The sequence below is a fragment of the Panthera uncia genome, assembly GCF_023721935.1.
Source record: "Panthera uncia isolate 11264 chromosome C1 unlocalized genomic scaffold, Puncia_PCG_1.0 HiC_scaffold_4, whole genome shotgun sequence".
Lineage (NCBI taxonomy): Eukaryota > Metazoa > Chordata > Mammalia > Carnivora > Felidae > Panthera > Panthera uncia.
The window spans coordinates 69,389,828-69,410,783 of record NW_026057585.1 but is presented as its reverse complement, the minus strand read 5'-3'; the positions used below and the strand labels follow the sequence as shown (position 1 = coordinate 69,410,783).

The following is a 20,956-nucleotide window of genomic DNA, read 5'->3' as shown; positions in this document are numbered from 1 at the left end:
GGTCATAGGGTAGGTCTATTTTTAATTTTTTGAGGAACCTCCACACTGTTTTCCAGAGTGGCTGCACCAATTTGCATTCCCACCAACAGTGCAAGAGGGTTCCTGTTTCTCCACATCCTCTCCAGCATCTATAGTCTCCTGATTTGTTCATTTTGGCGTGAGGTGATATCTGAGTGTGGTTTTGATTTGTATTTCCCTGATGAGGAGCGACGTTGAGCATCTTTTCATGTGCCTGTTGGCCATCCGGATGTCTTCTTTAGAGAAGTGTCTACTCATGAAAAACATCCTAGATTTCTGAGAGAAAAACAAATATTCTCCATCTTGATTAACAACTGAAAGTAAACTTGAGACTGAGAATTAAACTCATTCTGTAACTATTTTTTCACAGAAAATTTTAAACCACACTGCTCACAACTGCCATGCAAACAGCAAAATACCAAATCTCCTGGCAAAGGTAGAAATATTAATACATATACAAGCAGTGACCTCAAGTGTTCCCCAAATGTTTTTTAATCCAGGAAGTTCGGACAAGAACTAATAATATCCACAAACCCAAGTATCTAGATTGTCTCCTCACAAAATGAGAATGCTTCTTCCTCCTTCCCAAACTTATTCTTTATTCTAAGATTACTCATAAACTCACATCCAAATAACAAAATATAAACACACATTTCAATTTATGTGAGTATACTTCTAAAACAGCTCTCTCACATGATTTATGTCTTCCCCCTCTCCCAAAGTAGAAGAAATATACAGAGGAGAAAGAGAATAATTCAATCTAAAAAGCAAGAAAATAGTATGTGCAAGGTTTGTGCTCTTCTACAGATAAACAGAACCCTTAAAATTTTTTTTTACTACCTATCACATATATACTAAGCACAGTGACAGGCAAAGGTGACTAAGTGGGTGCTAGAGAAATAAACATGATGGTACCTACTTCAAGGAGTTCACAGACAAATAATGATAATGATGTATTCTAAGTACTTTACAGGTATTACCTCATTTAATACTTATGAAAACATTATGTTACAGGTACTATTATTATCTCCATTTTACAGATAAGAAAACAGAGGAGAGATTAAGTGGCTTGCCCAATATCACACAACTTGCAAATGGCAGAGTCAGGGCTGGATTCTTAACTCTTAAGCTTTATGTTCTAAGCCTCAATAAATGACACTTCAGATGATTATGACTATAGTAGTGACAATAATAGAATAATTATAGTTAACATTTAGTGCCTTGCACTGTGTTAAGTTCTTTATCTCATTTAATTCTCCCGTCAACCTGGTATAGTAGTACTATCATTACTCTTTATAGATGAGAAAACTGAGGTTATAGAGGTTAATTTGCCAAAGGTCCCCTATCTACTAAGAGACACAACCATCCTGAACCTCTCCTTTGAATTCCAGACTTTATCCAACTGTTAATTTTTAAATTTTTTTTTATTTTATTTTAGAGAGAGAGAAAGAGAGAGCAAGAGGGGGAGAGGGGCAGAGGGGGAGAGAGGATTTTAAGTAGGCTCCATGAACAGCACAGAGCATGATGAGGGAATTTGATCCCATGACCCTGGGATCATGACCTGAGACGAAATTAAGAGTCCCAGGCTCAGCCAACTTGAGCCACCCCAACTACCAATTTGATAACTTCTGATGTCATATCCCCAAAACCTGTTCCCCATGCAGTCTTTCCCAGTGTAGTTACTGGCAATTAAATTCTCCCAGTTGTTTAAGTCAGAAGCCTAAGAGTCATCCTTGACTCCTTCCCCTGTGCTAATTAATATCCCAATCCATTAGGAAGTCCCATTGTCTCTACTTTAAAAAATATCCAGGGGCGCCTGGATGGCTCAGTTGGTTAAGTGTCTGACTCTTGGTTTTGGCTCAGGTCATGATCTCATGGTCCATGGGTTCCAGCCTTGTGTTGGGCTCTGTGATGACTGCTTGGGTTTCTCTCTTTCCCTCTCTCTCTGCCCTTCCCCAGCTTGCTCTCTGGGTCTCTCAAAATAAATAAATAAACTTCAAATATATATATATATATATATATATATATATATATATATATATAATCTCCACAAATATCCAGAATCCAACTATTTCTCTCCACCTTCATTGTTACCACAGTCAAAGCCACCATCAGCTCTCTCTAGATTACTGCAATAGTCTTCTAACTTAATTTTCATCAGTTACATACTTAGATAGCTTAAAATAAACATATAATGAAAAATAACAGTCCCCTGGCCTCCCCATACCACCAGTGAATCCTATTTCCCAGAGGGAACCACTCTCCCCTCTTTCAGCTGTTTCTTCTGTTTACCATCATAGCTCTAGCTATCTACTGATTATATTGCTATTTCTTACCTTCTACTGACTTTCCAGAGTGGAGGCTGAGGATTCAGCCCTCTTAAATTACTTCCCTTTCAATATTTGCATAAGACAATCTTGGGTCCCCAAAGCAATCTACAGTTTTAATGCAATCCCTATCAAAATACAGCATTTTTCACAGAACAATAATCCCAAAATTTGTGTGGAACCACAAAAGACCCCGAATAGCGAAAGCAATCTTTTTTTTTTTTAATGTTTATTGATTTTTGATGGGGGGGGGGGGCGGCAGAGCGTGAGTGGGGGAGGGGCAGAGAGAGAGGGAGACACAGAATTCGAAGCAGGCTCCAGGCTCTGAGCTATCAGCACAGAGCCCGATGTGGGGCTCAAACTCACAAGTTGTGAGATCATGACCTGAGCTGAAGTCAGTCGCCCAACCAACTGTACCACCCAGGTGCCCCATCAAAGCAATCTTAAAAAAGAAAAAGAAAAAGAAAAAAAACCAAAGGTATCACAATTGCAGATTTCAAGTTATACTACAAAGCTGTAGTAATCAAAACAGTATTGGGCTGGCACAAAAATAGACACATAGATCAATGAAACAGAATAGAAAGCCTAGAAATAAATCTATGATTATCTGGTCAATTAATCTTTTTTTTAAGTACTTATGCATGAGAATTTTTAAGTTTATTTATTTATTTAGAGAGAGAGAGAGAGAGAGAGAGAACAAGGGAGGGGCAGAGAGAGAATCTCAAGCAAGCTCCACACTGTCAGTGTGGAGCCTGACATGGGGCTTGAACCTATGAACCATGACATCATGACCTGAGCTGAAATCAAGAGTCGAATGCTTACCAACTGAGCCACCCAAGCACTCCTGGTCAATCAATCCTTGACAAAGGATGCAAGAATATGCAACGTGAAAAAGACAGTCTTGGGGTGCCTGGGTGGCTCAGTTGGTTAAGCGTCCCACTTCAGCTCAGGTCATGATCTCCCAGTTCATGGGTTCAAACCCCACATTGGGCTTTGTGCTAACAGTGCAGAGCCTGGTGCCTGCTTCAGATTCTGTGTCTCCTCTCTCTGCCTTCCCCAGCTCACATACTCTCTCTCTCTCAAAAATAAATAAACATTAGGGCACCTGAGTGGCTGAGTCAGTTAAGTGTCAGACTTCAGCTCAGGTCATGATCTCACAGTTCGTGGGTTTGAGCCCTGCATCAGGGTCTGTGCTGACAGCACGCAGCCTGGAGCCTGCTTTGATTCTGTGTCTCCCTCTCTCTCCGCCCTTACCCCACCCATGGTCTCTCTTTCTCTCTCAAAAATAAATAAACATTTAAAAATTTTTAAAAAAAGAAAAAAAAAGTCTCTTCAACAAATGGTGTTGGGAAAACTGGGGAGCTACAAACAAAAGAATGAAACCAGACCACTTTCTTATACCATACACAAAAATAAACTCAAGATGGAGATGTGAGGCCAGAAACCATAAAAATCCTAAAAAAGAACACAGGCAGTAATTTCTCTGACATCAGCTATAGCAACACTTTTCTGTTGTTGTTGTTGTTGTTGTTTTTAAGCAACACTTTTCTAGATCTGTCTCCTGAGGCAAGGGAAACAAAAGCAAAAATAAACTATTGGGACTACATCAAAATAAAAAGCTTCTTCACAGCAAAGGAAATAATCAACAAAACTAAAAGACTAGCTACTGAATGGGAGAAGATATTTGCAGTTGATATATCCAATAAGTGGTTAATATCCAAAATCTGTAAAAAACTTATAAACTCAACACCAAAAAATAAATGATCCAATTAAAAATGGGCAGAAGACATGAACAGACATTTCTCCAAGGACAACATACAGATGACCAACAGACAAAAGAAAAGATACTCAACATCACTCATGACCAGGGAAATGCAAATCAAAACACAATGAGATATCATCTTACTTCTGTCAGAATGGCTAAAATCAAAAACACAAAAAACAAGTGTTGACAAGGATGTGGAGAAAAAGGAACCTTGTGCACTGTTGGTAGGAATGCAAACTGGTGCAGCCACTGTGGAAAATGGTATGGAGGCAGAACTACCATGTGATCTAGTAATTACACTACTGGGTATTTACCCAAAGAATACGAAATCAGTAATTCAAAAAGATACATGCACCCCCTATGTTTATGGTGGCATTATTTACAATAGCCAAAATATGGAAGCAACCTAAGTGTCTATTGACAGATGAATAGATAAAAAAGATACTATATGTCTATACAATGGAATATTACTCAGCCACAAAAAGAATGCAATCTTGCCATTTGCAACAGCATGGATGGATCTAGAAGGTATAATCCTAAGGAAATAAGTCCAAGAAAGACAAATACCGTATGATTTCACTCAAGGAATTTAAGAGACAAAACAAATGAACAAAGGAAAAAAAGACAAACCAAAAAACAGACCCTTAACTATAGATAACAAACTGATGATTACCAGAAGGGAGGTGGGGGGATGGGTGAAATAGGTGATGGGGATTAAAGAGTACATATATCATGATGAGCACTGAATAATGTATAGAATCAATCACTGAATCACTATTATTGTACACCTGAAACTAATATAACACTGTACGTTAACTATACTGGAATTTAAAAAAAAGAAAAGAAAATATGTTTACCACAGACAGTTCAGTTGAAAAGATTTAAAAGATATTAAAATAAACATTAATGACAATTTTAAAAAAGAGAAAAAAGAAAAAGAAAGGCATAAGATCTAGAAAGAAATGGGTATAAAGATGATAGCAAGTCCCAAGGTGCCTGCTGGGCAACAGTCTAGAGAATAAGCAATACAAACTGGAGCAGAAGAATCAAGAGCTCCAGGAGAAATGTTGGGGGAAGGAGGTTTGATGAAAGAATTTTTAGATTTCCAGATGTGTTTGGCAGAGTGGAAATTCATATTCAGAAAAATTTTTTACAATTTTGGGAGCATCTGGGTGGCTTAGTCAGTTAAGCATCCAACTTCAGCTCAGGTCATGATCTCATGGTTTGTGAGACCTCCACATTGAGCTCTCTGCTGTCATCACAGAGCCTGCTTCAGATCTTCTGTCCCTCTCTCTGCCCATCCCCCACTTGTACTCTCTCAAAGATAAACATTAAAAAAGAAATGAAGCAAGTTGAGCACTTACTTGCCTTAAAAAGAAGAAGAAGAAGAAGAAGAAGAAGAAGAAGAAGAAGAAGAAGAATTATTTTACAATTCTGTACAAAGCTTTGGTAAGAATTTGTGGTATATAATAACTAAGCAAATGAAAAATTAGGCAAAACACAAAAATACTGTACAAGAAATAAAATGTAATTATAATACATTACTTGGCCTAGTAGTGATTATATTCAGTCATTATAATATACATGCTGAGCTTTGATTTATTTCTCAAGTTTTAAATGTTAATTCCAGCATAGTTAACACACGGTATTATATACATTTCAGGTGTACAACTACTTGATGGTTTGAAAGAGGGTAGAAGGGAAAGATATTAAAGATGACTCCTAGGTTTTTTCACCTAAGTAATAATGGTAGTAACAACAAGTCCATTTGCTGAGATGGGAGAGGTCTAGACAGGAAAAAATGGTGATGGGGTAGAAAAATAATCAATAGTGGTCCATATAGGGGTGCCTGGTTGATTCAGTCAGTAGAGCATGCGACCCTTGATCTCGGGGTTTGTGAGTTCAAGCTCCATGCTGGGTGTAGAGATTACTTAAAAAATAGTGGTCTATAATAGGTGTTCAATAAATGGTAGCCACTGTTTACATTAAAAATCTTGGGGCGCCTGGGTGGCGCAGTCGGTTAAGCGTCCGACTTCAGCCAGGTCACGATCTCGCGGTCCGTGAGTTCGAGCCCCGCGTCAGGCTCTGGGCTGATGGCTCGGAGCCTGGAGCCTGTTTCCGATTCTGTGTCTCCCTCTCTCTCTGCCCCTCCCCCGTTCATGCTCTGTCTCTCTCTGTCCCAAAAATAAATTAAAAACGTTGAAAAAAAATTTAAAAAAAAAAAATCATCTTCTACTATATCTCAATTATATCTCAATAAAAATAAATTTTTAAAAAATCATCCTTTTGGGGTTGTACTACTTGATTGTCCACAGACAATGGCATAAATATTACTGAAGATTATTCCATATTTTATTTTACAGAATTGTCCTACTTATATTGAATTAGAACTTACACACAGTACTAAGTCATTAAACCTTCTACCTTGACACAGAGAAGAGAAAAAAATGTTAACCCTCCTTTTCAACATGCTCGTGTTATAAAATTTGCTTTGAGGGCTATATTGAGACCCTTTCACCTAGTTACTCACTAGAATTACAGGATAATTCTGTAATTTATAATTCTGATAAAATCAGAAAGATCTACTTTAAGCCAGTATTATTTGAGAGGGGATGGGGGAAAGAAAGAGAGCATGAGCATGTGCACACATGGGAGGGGCAGAGAGAGAGGGAGGGAGAGAATTCCAAGCAGGCTCTGTGCTGTTGTGGAAGAGCCCAAATGGGGGCTCAATCCCACAAACTGTGAGATCATGATCTGAGCTGAAATCATGAGTCAGGGGCTGAAGTGATTGAGCCACCCATGTGTCTCTAATCCAGCTTTTTAAATGTTTCCAATTTATTCTGGAGCACACACGTGCACACACACACAGACACGTACACAGACACACACACAGGTGCATATACACCTGAGATAAAATATTCTTTAAACCTGATCATTTACAAATTATTCAACATTGGGGCACTTGGGTGGCTCAGTTGGTTAAGCATCCGACTTTGGCTCAAGTCATGATCTCTCAGTTTGTGAGTTTGAGCCCAGTATCGGGCTCTGTGCTGACAGCTCAGAGCCTGAAGCCTGCTTCAGATTCTGTGTGTGTGTCTCTCTCTCTGTCCCTCCTCTCTCTCTCTCAAAAATAAACATTAAAGAAAAAAAAAACAATTAAGAAAACCAAATTATTCAACATTAATCGAACATGGATTTCTTTCTTTTTTTTTTTTTTTTAATTTTTTTTTTCAACGTTTTTTATTTATTTTTGGGACAGAGAGAGACAGAGCATGAACGGGGGAGGGGCAGAGAGAGAGGGAGACACAGAATCGGAAACAGGCTCCAGGCTCCGAGCCATCAGCCCAGAGCCTGACGCGGGGCTCGAACTCACGGACCGCGAGATCGTGACCTGGCTGAAGTCGGACGCTTAACCGACTGTGCCACCCAGGCGCCCCGGATTTCTTTTTTTTAATTAAAATAATTTTTTATTTTAGATAGAGAGCAAGCAGAGGAGAGGGGCAGTGGAAGAGAGACAGAATTTCAAGCAGGCTCCATGCTCAGTGCAGAGCCCAATGTGGGGCTTCATCCCACGACCCTGTTACCATGACCCCACCTGAAATGAAGAATCGGATGCTCAACTGATTGAGCCACCTAGGTATCCCTCGATGTGGATTTCTAACCACTGATCTGGTCCATTCCCCTAATTTAATGAAAGAAAAAAAACAAAGCCTAGAGGTCAAGTAACTTGTCCAAGAGAATACGATTAGGAAATCATGGAGTTGTGTTAAGTACCTATGACAAATAGTGGAAGATAAGGCTAGAAAAAACAGATTAGACCTTAACTGTCAGTCTAAAGGATTTTCAACCCAATTCTGAAATAAAAGGTTTATAAGAAATAAGTTATACAATTAGAGCTGTGTATCAGGAATAGAGAAAGGGGGTCAAAAAGATAGGGAAAATAATTCACTCCAGGAAAAATTCAAGAGGCCTGAAATGACAAATATATAAAGGAAAGAACAGATGCAAAAGTCTTTGAAGATCTAGAATCAAGAGCATATTAGCTTCTGGTTAGAAGCAATGAATAAAAAGAATAAGTAAAGATGACTTCGGGATTTTCAGAATGGGTAACTGGAAAGACAGCTATCTTAATAACTGAGACTGGAAAAATATCCTGCCATATTCTCACAGGATTAGCTGATACTTATCTGTTTCCTAGATGTAAAGTTTACTTCCCAGGGAGACTGGGAGATAACAGTGTTCTATTTCCCTATATTCACCATGATATTGCCTAGCACAGGTCTGGACTGAATAGTTCCAAGTAAATATTTGGTGAATTAAAAGCATATTCTCCATTTTAACAAAATGATAACCACATTGCTATAAGTGGCTTTTGAAGAGGAGCTAAAACAATTCTGAACAAAAATTAGTAGACAGAAAAATAAATTCAGAATGTAGCCTAAAAAAAGGAAGCATGAGAATATAAATAAGGCATCTAAAAGAAATGCTAAATTTCTCGTGTCATGAAGAATAACAAAGAGGTATGAAAACAAATCTTGGTACAGGTCCTCAGAAAGACCACTGGGGAATGGAAGTTAGCAGGACATGGAATTGGGTTACAGATCTTGAGCATAAGACTTCCTGGCATAAACAACCTTATTCACAAGAGGCCCAAACAATCAGTCCATGCAGTCAACAAAGTACTTTATTGTTCCTTGTTCTAACTGATAACTTAGAGCAACTGATGATAAAAGAGCCAATCTTAACTGTAGCCATGTATTAAAAAAAAAAAAAACACATATATACAAACAAAATATACACACCTACTGCCTCTATGACTTAGCAGGCATTCTTTTCCTTCCAACTAGAAATCTTAGGAGTGAGAAAGATAAAAGGAAAAAGAGGGAGTAGGGAGGCTGGGGTCAAGAAAAAGAGAAAAAAAGCTGCAAAAGTTCAGCTCACTCGCTCCTGCTGGGCACAAAATAGCTGTGCCAGCACAGGACCAAGGCATGCCCAGAGGATTAGATGCCAACCATCTGGCAGGTCATACAGATACCATCTTTTTCAAGTAGACTTTCCAAATCACTAATGCAGTGATTTCTGACCTCTTCTTTGATTTCAAGCAGGAGACCCTTTCTTCAAAATTCTTATACACATGTTTAACATAAAACAGATAAAAAAGTGAAGCTGCCCTGGCTGGATGAAACATAGGAGGGACCAAAAGCCTCCTCTGCTCATCAGTCTCCCCCCGGGGGTCAACCTCTAAGGAGGCAGGTCTGCGAAAAACCTAGGGTTCTGAGAGATGGATTTTTCCCAATTTAAATCTAATAATCTCAATTTCAGGGAAAACCTTGGTTCATAATTCTGCCTCAGCTTCTGCATCTATAAAGGAGAGCTTGTTAAGCGTCACAGCTTGAAAACAGCCTAAAACCCTTATTAACAAATAGTTACAAAACATTTAAATTACAAGCACTTGGATGGCTCAGTTGGTTAAGTACTGACTTCAGCTCAGGTCATGATCTCACGTTTTGTGAGTTTGAGCCCCGAGTTGGGCTCTGTGCTGACAGCTCAGAGCCTGGAGCCTGCTTTGGATTCTGTGTCTTCAGCTCTCCCTGCCCCTCTCCCACGCACACTCTCCTTCTCTCTCTCAAAAATAAATAAACATTAAAAATTTTAAATTATAAAAACAGAGTATTAATAGTAAATTTCTAAGACAAATAGAAAAGCATTTAAGAAATAAAAATTCTAAGTATTTTGAGAATGACACACAGTCATGCTTAGTTTGATATTTAAGGTAGCCTAAGGAAGTATAATAGATGCTTCTATTGCTATAGTGTTCCTCCTAATAACAAAAGTCAAGAAGACCCTGCTTCCTCTAGGCCACTGGTAAGATAATTTCTTTTTGTTGTATTCAAAATATATAATAAAAGTGAAAGCACAAAAACATGAAAGATATAAACAACCAGAAGCTTCTTTTTAAAAGTAATCTACAAGAGCACCTGGGTGGTTCAGTAAGTTAAGCATCTGACTTCAGCTCAGGTCATGATCTCATGGTTCCTGTGTCCGAGTCCGTATTGGGCTCTGTGTTGACAGCTCAGAGCCTGGAGCCTACTTTGGATTCTGTGTCTCCCTCTCTCTGTGTCCCTCCCCCGCTCATGCTCTGTCTCTCTCTCTCTCTCTCTCTCTCTCTCTCTCTCAAAAATAAAATAAACATTAAAAAAAATTTTTTTAATAATCTACTTCCAGGGACATCTGAGTGGCTCAGTCAGATAAGCACTAGCTCAGCTCATGAGATGGAGCCCCACATCAGGCTCTGCACTGACAGCCTGCTTGGGATCCTCTCTATCTCTCTCTTCCCCTCCCCCACTATCTCTCTTTCTCTTTCAAAATAAATAAATAAAACTTAAAAAAAATAATAAATAAATCTATTTCCAGGCTTTTAATGACAATATATTTGAAACAGATGGCTTATACAGAACAAAAAGAGTCATCATCAAGAGTGCAAAACCACTATGGTTAACAATAATTATAATAATTTTCATGTATTTTATACTTTCTGTGGATTATAACAGATGCAAAGGCTTTTATAAAGTATCTCATTTGTGGCCTACTGCCAAATCAAGAAGAAGTTAACATTATCTTTTATATATTAGAAAACTTAGCTGAGTGCAAAGAAAATTATTACTAGTTGAAAGTTAAAAGGGAGGGGTGTGTCATTCCTGCACAATGGAACCAAAAAGAGATAGGCTAAGTAAGAAAGATCAAGGGGACATCTGAATAGGAATAGTATCACTGGTCTCATCACACATTTCTAGGCTGGAACATAAATATTAAGCAAAACAAGAGTAAAGATCTAGGTGGATTCTGGCCCGGTATTTTGCAATACAGTAGCCAGTAGCTTCATGTAGTAATTTAAATCAAATTAAAAAAATTCAGTTCTTTGCACTAGCCACATTTCATACAATGCTCTTTAGGCACATGTGGCTATTGGAAAGCACAGATAAAGAACATTTCCACCACTGCAGAAAGTTCTATTCAAAAGCATTACTCTAGGAAAAAACCTTTGAACGTATTAAAACCAGCAGCACTCAATAAATGTTTGGTAAATGAATGAATGATAAGCAACAGGCTTCAATGGGCCATTAAAAAAAAAAAAAAAAAAAAAAAAACTAGGGGCACCTGGGTGGCTCTGTCAGTTAAGAACCTGAGTTCGAACTCTGCATGGGGTGAGCTGGAGCCCCGCTTTGGGATTTCGAGATTCTCTTTCTCTCTCTCTCTCTCTCTCTCTCTCTCTCTCAGCCCCTTGTGGGATTCTCTCTCATTGCCCCTTGCTCACTTGCACTCTCTCTCTCTCTCTCTCCTCTCTCTCAAAAACAATAATAATAATAAAAACTAGCCAGAGAAAAAGAAACTAAGAATAGTAGCTAACATTTACCGGGCACTTAACACAAGCCAGATACTCTTCTAGGTGGTTTATATGCACTAATTTAATTAACCCTCAAACAACTTCATGACATATTTACTGTCATTACTCTCATTTTATAGGTGGGAAAACTAATACTTGGACAGGTTAAGTAACTTTCCCAAGATCCAGGATTTGAATCCAGTCAGCCAGATCAGGAATCTAGAAGCTTCATTTTTAATCATACTATACTATGCTATTTCTATTATATAACAACTGTATTTTAAGTTTTTGCTGTGCTAGAATAAAATTTATTTAATGTCATTCTTCCCGTGCATTCACCAGTCAAGTTTACATAAAGAAAATAAGAAAAGTAGTGAAATAAAAGACTGGCAAAAAATATACCAAATGTTAATAATAGTTTGATCCCTACACACTGAGATAAAGAGCAATTTTTATTTTCTTGTTTTGCTGACTGTTTTCTAAATGTTCCATAGTGATGATGTATCACTTCTATAAAAATGAAAAACAATAAAAATATTATTTTATTTTTAATGTTTAATTTTGAGAGAGAGAGAGACAACATGTGCAAGGCAGAAAAGGGGCAGAGACAGAGAAACAGAAGATCCAAAGCGGGCTCTGCACTAACAGCTGAGAGCCCAATACAAGGCTTGAACTCATGAGCTATGAGATCATGACCTGAACCAAAGTCAGATGTTTAACCAACTGAGCCACCCAGCCACCCCTAAAAATATTTTTAAGCAAGATGAAAATATGATCAGCTTAAAATCAAGACTTATACAATCTCACTCTCAAACATTATATAGGCCCCCTAACTGATCTCTTGGCCATGAGTCTCCCTAACACTAAACCATTCTGAATTTGCCATCAGTTACCTCTGCCATGTTAGTCCATGCTCAGAATCCAATACACAGAGGATAAAACATACTGTTTTTGGCTTTATGCAAGCCATTCTTGATTATTTTTATTACATTTCCACCTTTATCTACCAATAGTATTCTGTCAAATCATCAATTCTTCTACGAGAAGAATGGTAGAAAGAGCCCAGGCCTCAGAGTCACAGACCTTGGCCAACACATCATCTCTTACCCTCAGTCCCTTCAATAGTGATTAGTTGTAAAGATTAAATCTTTAAATAGGTAAAGTATCCAGCATACAAGCCTTCAATAAATGGTGACTTTCTTACTATTGTTATTAACCAAATGGGTTTTTATTCACTAACTCCTCAAAAAGCTTTGCACTTTTACCTCTGTGTTTTATTACTGCTTTGCTTCTATTTTCTGAGTTCCTTCCCGATCTTCTAAAAATCCTTTTAAAATTCAAGTTCCAGTCCCAGTCAACCTCCTCCAAAAAGGCTTCCCTCACTCTGCCAAGCTAATATGATCGCTCACTCCTGTGAACTTCTATAGCACGTAGAGTTTATTCTATGCAAGTGGTGGTGTCCTAGATGATTTTATTAGTTCTCTTTTCATATATGTAAGTCCTACATTCCCAGTTAGAGTCAAACTCTTTCCTACTAGCAGGCATTCCATTTTATATATGTCTTTATACTTTTCTGGTGTCTCACAAATCACCAGGCTTATACTAAATGCTCAAAAAAATATGTTAATCAGATTTGTGCATTGGGAAGAAAGTCATCATAATAAAAATACTGGCTGAACATTTTTGTAGTAGACTAGGAAGCCAACAATTCTATATAAAGGTAGAAAGTTTAAAGTAAACAGTATAATCCAATTCCATAATATACTATCACTGACCAAACATGTAAGTCATACTTAAGCTGTATGATTCCTTTCCAGTCCAATGTAAATATTAGCAATAAATGACCCTAAGTAAACAGCACTTTTAACTTCTTAAAGTGTCTTACACATAAACTCTATTAAATATATATTGACTCAAATTGTCTTATTTGATTTCATTTGGAAATACACTCACCTCACTAAAACAAAAATCAAGATAATTTGAGTGAGAAAGATTCAGATACTGATTACTAGAAAGTGAGGATCATATAACCTTATTTTATATAATATGAATTCTCCTGTAAAAAGGTAAACTATTGGGGTGCCTGGGTGGCTCAGTCAGTTAAGCAATTGACTCTTGATTTCTGCTCAGGTCATGATCTCATGGTTCATGGGATCATGCCCTCTGCCAGGCTCTATGCTGGCAGTGTAGAGCCTACTTGGGATTCTCTCTCCCTCTCTCCCTGCTCCTCCCCTACTTGCACTCTCTGTCCCTCTCTCAAAACAAACATTAAAAAAAAAAAAAGTGAAAAAGGTAAACTATGTCTTCTCCAGTGCTAAAAGTTAAGGGTAGATAGCCTAGGGGCACTCTTTTATTTTTATTCACTGATTTAATTATGATATCTCATAAAGCAATTAAGAAAATTAAATAACAACAAAAAGAGAAAAATCTTTTCTCCTTGATAAATTACTAATTTAGTGGGGCACCTGGGTGGCTCAGTCGGTTAAGCATTTGACTCTTGACTTCGCCCAGGTCATGATCTCACAGTTGGTGAGACTGAGCTCAGTGTCAGCCTCTGAACTGATAGCACAGAGCCTGCTTGGGATTCTCTGTCTCCCTCTCTCTGCCCCTGTTTGCACTCTCTCTCTCTCAAAATAAATAAATAAACTTAAAATTTTTTTAATTACTAATTTAGCAATAGTAAACAATTGTTCTAGTGAGCTGCTTTTAAGAATAAAGCAAGTTGAGAGACAGAAGGAAGTTGCTTTATTAAATGCAGTTACAGAAAATTAATTCTCAATAGGTAGAAAAATACCTATAGCACAGCTAAATCCTAGCAAGACAGATTCAGCACAAAATTCCAAATCCCTTTTTACAGCTATTAATGCTATTCTAACAAGCCTCCAATAATGTTCCAGCTTTCTCACTAATCCTCAAAAGAAAGGAAAAGCCATTACCTAAGGATGTTGGGATGGGAGAGTCTATTCATAAGCTGAACTTCTTTCAGCATGTTTGCCCGGTTACTGCTCAATGTGTTCATCTTAAGAGCCATCACCTGGCCAGAAGCTCGATGGCGCACCTAGAAAATAAAATAGAACAAGAGAAGGGTTCAAGGACAGCAGTTAAATATGAGGTCAAAGTCTCCACATGTAAACATGCCAAGATGTTTTAGTGCCAGTTTAGATAAAATAGATATACTTCAGGATGTTTTCCTGTAAACTGATCACATTAGGGTCTCACTTCCATTAATGAAGATGGATTTATTCCATCAAAGAGCAAAACTGTTTCACATTAAGCTGGCCAGAAAAACATTGTTAATAACACCTCAAGAAATGGCAGCTTTTTTTAATACCTTAGAAAAAAATGGGGGAAATTTATTAGGCTAGTTCCTTATGGTGAATATTGCTGAGTCTTAGGACACTAACAGGAAAAAGTCCCCTTTGTGGAATTTTAAGTGTGCACAGAAAAGATATATGCATAAGCCTTATATAACACTTAAGGAACTATAAAACTATCTTTATAGGACACTAAAGCCACATCCTCAAAATCTCCCCCAAGCAGCATGTGTGTGTGCATCTGTGTGTGTGTGTGTGTGTGTGTGTGTGTATACGCACACATAAGTATATACATGAAAAAAAGCATTCATGTTAAATATAGAAAGAAGTCAGTGGACCTTTTAGGGATAATATAGTGAGCCAACCCAAAGTACCTTATAATCACATAAACATACTCTAGTCAGATACAAAAAAACATGGGTCACACCATTCACACTATTACCCGTACACACAGAGGAAAGTCTACTTCTAAAACATTTATTCTCTACAGAATTCAATATATTTTGCATGTAAAAATATTGTTTTATAATTTCAATGCACACTCCACAGTTTCCAATAACTGTAATACTTTACTCACAAGAAAATTAACTATGTTTTTACCCTCTAAATGTCTCAGTAGTAGCAAAAGGAGACTACCAGAGAAAATATTTTGTCTTACCCAAAAGAAACTCAATTATTTACTGAAATGTGTTTTTCCTACTGAGAAATTATGAATGAGGCAGTAGAAAAATTACCAAGTACCAAGGACCTCCTTACTCTCTGGTTAAAAAAAAAACATTTCAGATCTGGCACAACAGAGACTTGCTATGCAAAAATGTCATCGTCCTATGGACTTTGAGTATTCTTTTAGTATATTGTAATTGACCAAGTGGAAGTTTCAGGAGAAAATATGACAACCTACTTAACTCTTCAATCTACAGAAATTCCTTGAAATGACAACAGCCCCAGAATTTCAGCATATCTATTAGTACAGGACAGACATAACATTTTATCTTAAGAGTTCAAAGAAACAATGTTTCAGATCAGCCAGACATAAGGGAAAGAGGAAGCAAAACACTCAGAGCCACAGGGACCCCGGTTAGAAAAACTGAGGCAGAACACTGGCTGTCTCTCCCCTCTTCTAGATCTCTTAGTGAGATTTGGAACCCAACTCTCTTCCTAGTGCATCAATGATTCTGTTGTCATGTATCTCGTGATTGAAGAAAGAGAAGTGACTTTCCTTTTCAGATCCTGCATGGATAAGTTAAAAGAAACGTTTATATACAAAGAACACACTGACAGTATTCTTCCAACTCTATTTACAGAAGACATCTGTGTTTTAATAAGGGCTCTCCATTCTGAAAGCTATTCTTCTTTTTTCATCATCTGAAAACTATCACTCGGAAATTTTAACAAAATGTGAGCTTTTAAGAAAGTTCGATATTAAAACAATGTGAAATTCTAGGATGAACAATCTGTATTTCAAACTAATCAGAAAAAATCCTATTTCCTTAAAACAGTGGACAAGATGATGAACATGTTCATAACTCATTGCATTCTATCTTTCATCTGCATAAAATACTTTCTTCTAGCACCTCAAATTCTACTTACCTTTCAAGACCACACCCAAATGTTCCCTCCTCCCTGAAGTCTTCTTGACTCTCTGGGAATCATTTATTTGTGGTTTCCATCTTTATGCCACCTCAGAACAACATTCATAACACCAGTATACCACTCATCACATGGTTCTGTACATAAATATCTCCTCACCAGTCTATAAAGCATCTTGATACCAGGATCTATACTGTATCCATCTTTGTCTTGCAGTGCCTGGAAGGCCTGGCACATCATAAGGGCACAGTGAAAACAATGGCAATAACAGTTAAGTGAAACTTCTAATATACTTTCTATATATTATCTAAGGGCCAGTGAATCATTTATTCAGGTGAATTATTTGGGCAGAAGTGAGCCAGGAGTAATTTTTTTTGAGGAGGGCAGGGGTTGGGGGGAAGATTCAAATGGAAAAGAAATATAAAACTTGGTAAAATTTTTTGGGGTTTACCATCTAGAAAGGGACAAATAATAAGCTATATGGCGAGTCAGAGAAGAAAGGCAATGAAGAATAAAACACAGCACACAAAGTATTTATATAAATGTTGAAATGTTGACAGAATGAGCACTTAGGCAAAAACTTCATGGAACTTCAATGAAACCTCAAAAGATTAATAGACATTGATAGATTTTTAAAATACAGATTACAGTTGATAAAGGAAGAAAAAAGTATCGTTTAAATATAGAGGTCCACAAAAGATGGGGTACCTGCCTAAATGTAGGAGGATCTTCATTCCAAGTTTCTAAAACTACAAAAATTAATTACCCTTCAAATAGACTTAGATTTTCAGAGTTAAAAGAAGGTGCTTTTTTGCTTAAGTATGTCCTCTACAGATAGATCATGGTTACTATTAATAAGAATATTCCTAAGAGAGTGACATCTTTAACTACCTTGGAAAATAAATGCTAAAATGGTTGCTGCTAGGGGAGAGAAATGGGAGGGATAGGTAAAATAGGTAAAGGGGATTAAGAGGTACAAAATTCCAGTTATAAAATAAATGCATCAGTGATGAAAATCATAGCACACGGAATATAGTAAATGATATTGTAATAACATTGTATGGTGACAGATGGCAACTATACTTATTGTGGTGAGCATTTCATAATGTATATAATTGTCAAATCACTATGTTGTACACCTGAAACTAATATAATGTCAACTATATTTCTATCAAAAATTTATTTTTTTAATGTTTTTTAACATATTTTTATGTTTTTTAATTTATTTTGAGAGAGACAGAAACAGAGTATGAGTAGGGGAAGGGCAGAGAGAGAGGGAGACACAGAATGTGAAGAAGGCTCCAGGCTTTGAGCTGTCAGCCCAGAGCCCGAGGCGGGGCTTGAACTCATGTACCACAAGATCATGACCTGAGCCGAAATCAGATGTTTAACCGACTGAGACACCCAGGAGCCCTCTATCAAAAATTTAAAAATAAAAATATTATTATAAAGGGTAAGACCTCAAAAAATTAAAAATAAAATTGCCACATGATCCAGCAGTTCTACTTCTGGGTATGTACCCAAAAGAATTGAAAGTAGAGTTTCAATTTGCACACCCATGTTCATGGCAGCATTATTCACAACAGCCAAGACGTATATGCAACACAGGTGCTCACTGACAGAGGAATAAACAAAATGTTTATTTTGTTTATAGAATGGAATAGAATGGAATGGAATAGAATGGAATATTATAGAATTGATATGGAATATTATAGAATGGAATATTATTATTTAGCCTTAAAAAGAAAGGAAATTCTGACACATGCTATAATACAGATGAACCTTGAAGTTATTATGCTAAGTGAAATAACCCAGTCACAAAAAGATAAATACCATATGTTTCCACTTACTTGAGGTACTTAGGGTAGTTAAATTTATACAAACATAATGTAGAATGGTGGTTGCCAGAGGCTAGGGGAAGGGGAGGGATTTGGAGTTGTATACTGGGTATAGAGTTTCAGTTCTGCAAGATGAAGAGTTCTGGAGACTGGTAGCACAACCACGTGAACTGAATTATACACTTAAATATGATTAAGATGGTAAATCTTGTATGTACTTTACCATAATTATAAATAAATGAAGAGAGGGAGGGAAGAAAAGCAAGAAAAAAGAAAGGGAGAAAGAAGATAACAGAAGAGAAAATCGGTACTTCTCCTTGACTTTTAAATTCATCTGATGCTACCACAGGATCTTCAAATCTACTTTCTAAAGAAGAGCATAGCAGAGTGGTGAAGGGCTCCAGGTCAGGAAATGAGCAGACTGAATACAACGTTTTAATACTTACATGATTAGAATGACTTCTCTGTGAAGACTTCTACTGTAAAATGAAGAGAACAATAGTCTCTATCTCCTAGCACGATTATGGAGGACAAAATAGTGTTATGTTAGATAAACGAGATAATGGATGCAAACTAACACAGAGGTTGGCCCAATAAGCATTCAATAAATAGGTATTGTTTTTAATAAAAATAAGAAAGTATAGGGGCGCCTGGGTGGCTCAGTCAGTTAAGGGTCCGATTTGGGCTCAGGTCATGATCTTAGTGATTTCAAGCCCCGCACCAGGCTCTGTGCTGACAGCTCGGAGCCTGGAGTCTGGTTTGGATTCTGTGTTTCCTGCTCTCTCTGCCCCTCCCTTGCTCACACTCTGTCTCTGTCTGTCTCAAGAATAAATAAACATTAAAAAAATATTTAAAAAAATAAACTATATGCTCATAAGAATTTAGCATATCAGGTGAATTTGACATAACACAGAAAATACTATTATAATTTTAAGTGAAAAACAGTAGTATATATAATTGCTGTATAATACCCCCAAGATTACTTATATACTACAAAGGGAAAAATATGTCTTTACAATGGAGAGATCTGCTGGTTAGCACCTTAACCAAGGGGTTGGTCACATTTAGCATTACCAAAAGTGAAACACCTGGCATTGTCAACTTTCTGATGTGATGTAATATACATACTGAAATGTTTAAGTCAAATCTAATCATAAGAAAACAATTAGACACATCCAGAATATCTAAAAGACAACTAGACAATCCTCTCCAAACAAAATGTGGGGGAATATTCTAGATTAAGTGACATTAACAGACATAACCCCTGAAACGAAATGTATGAAACCTTGATTTGATTCTGGGTTCAAAAAAGCTATAAAAAACTTTTTGTTGGGGCCCCTGGCTGACTCAGTTGGTAGAGGATGTGACTCTTGATCTCAGGGTCATGAGTTCAAGCTCCATGTTGGGCATAGAGCTTACTTAATTAAAAAAAACAAAAAAACACCCACCTTTTGCTGGCAAATAGGAAAACTTTTAATAGGAACTGTATATGAAATTATTTTTCTGAATTAAGGTTAATTGTCTCAGTTATAAATAATGATACTATGGCCTCGTAGAAGAACGCATTCTTAGAAGATATATACTAAAATATTTATATTAAAGTGTCATGATAGCTGCAATTTGCTTTCAAGTGTTGTAAAAAATATATATATATACCAATGGGGCACCTGGTTGGCTCAGTTAGTAGTACAGCATGTAACTCTTGATCTCAGGATTGTAAGTTCAAGTCCCATGTTGGGTGTAGAGATGACTTTAAAAAATAAAATAAAATCTTAAAAAAATACAGATAGATAAAGCAATGTAGGAAAACATTAGCTGGCAAATCCAGGTGAAGGGACTATAGGGGTTTTATACTATTCTTTCCATTTTCTATAGATTTTTATTTTTTTAATTAAAACATTTTTTAATGTTTTATTTATTTTTGAGAGAGAGAGAGACAAAGCATGAATGGGGGAGGGGCAGAGAGAGAGGGAGACACAGAACCCGAAGCAGGCTCCAGTCTCTGAGCTGTCAGCACAGAGCCCGATGCAGGGCTCGAACCCGTGAACCATGATATCATGACCTGAGCCAAAGTCGGATGCTCAACCGACTAAGCCACACAGGCACTCCCAATTTTCTATAGATTTTTAAAGCTTCCAAAAGTTGGAAGAAACAAGTAAAAAATTTATCTTATTTTCTCCCATAAATTTAGCATTAAGAAATAAAGAACAGTTTTTTAATCACACACAAAAAAAATCCTGCATATGATATATGCCCAAGCCTATGCTAAAACAAAAAGTGGAAGTAAGTTTATCAAATGTTAATAGTGACTGTCACTGGTGGTAGAACTAATATCAATGATTTATTTTCTTTTACTTTTCTTCATTTTCCAATTCTTTCACAGTATATTTGACTAAAATTTCTAATAGAAAATATAACTTTTCAACTTCAATTTATATTAATTTTTACCTAAATAATACATGCATATATTTTCTTTGTAACACATTAAAACAATATAAATAAAAATAAATAAGTCCCTTTGACTATCCGATCCATTAAATGCAATCTTCTGTGTTCATTCCAAGTAGTTATTGTCTCAAGCTTGATGAGTACCCCTCTAGGCCTTTAAAAAATGCACTGACAACACTCCCTCAATACATACACAGACACACAGACACACACACACACATTAGGAAACAGAGAGCATGGCATCTAACTGCAGACAAAATTAAAGTTTTATA

General features: G+C 36.9%; 1 protein-coding gene across 2 annotated transcripts in view; it reads right to left on the bottom strand.

Annotated features, from left to right (window-relative positions):
• Positions 1–20,956, bottom strand: part of TESK2 (testis associated actin remodelling kinase 2) — a 130,396-nt gene that overhangs the window by 52,164 nt on the left and 57,276 nt on the right. For both annotated transcript variants that reach the window (XM_049618635.1, XM_049618636.1), the window contains one exon: positions 14,431–14,552. In XM_049618635.1, coding sequence (XP_049474592.1) covers positions 14,431–14,552 — 122 coding nt within the window. The remainder of the gene's footprint in view (positions 1–14,430; positions 14,553–20,956) is intronic.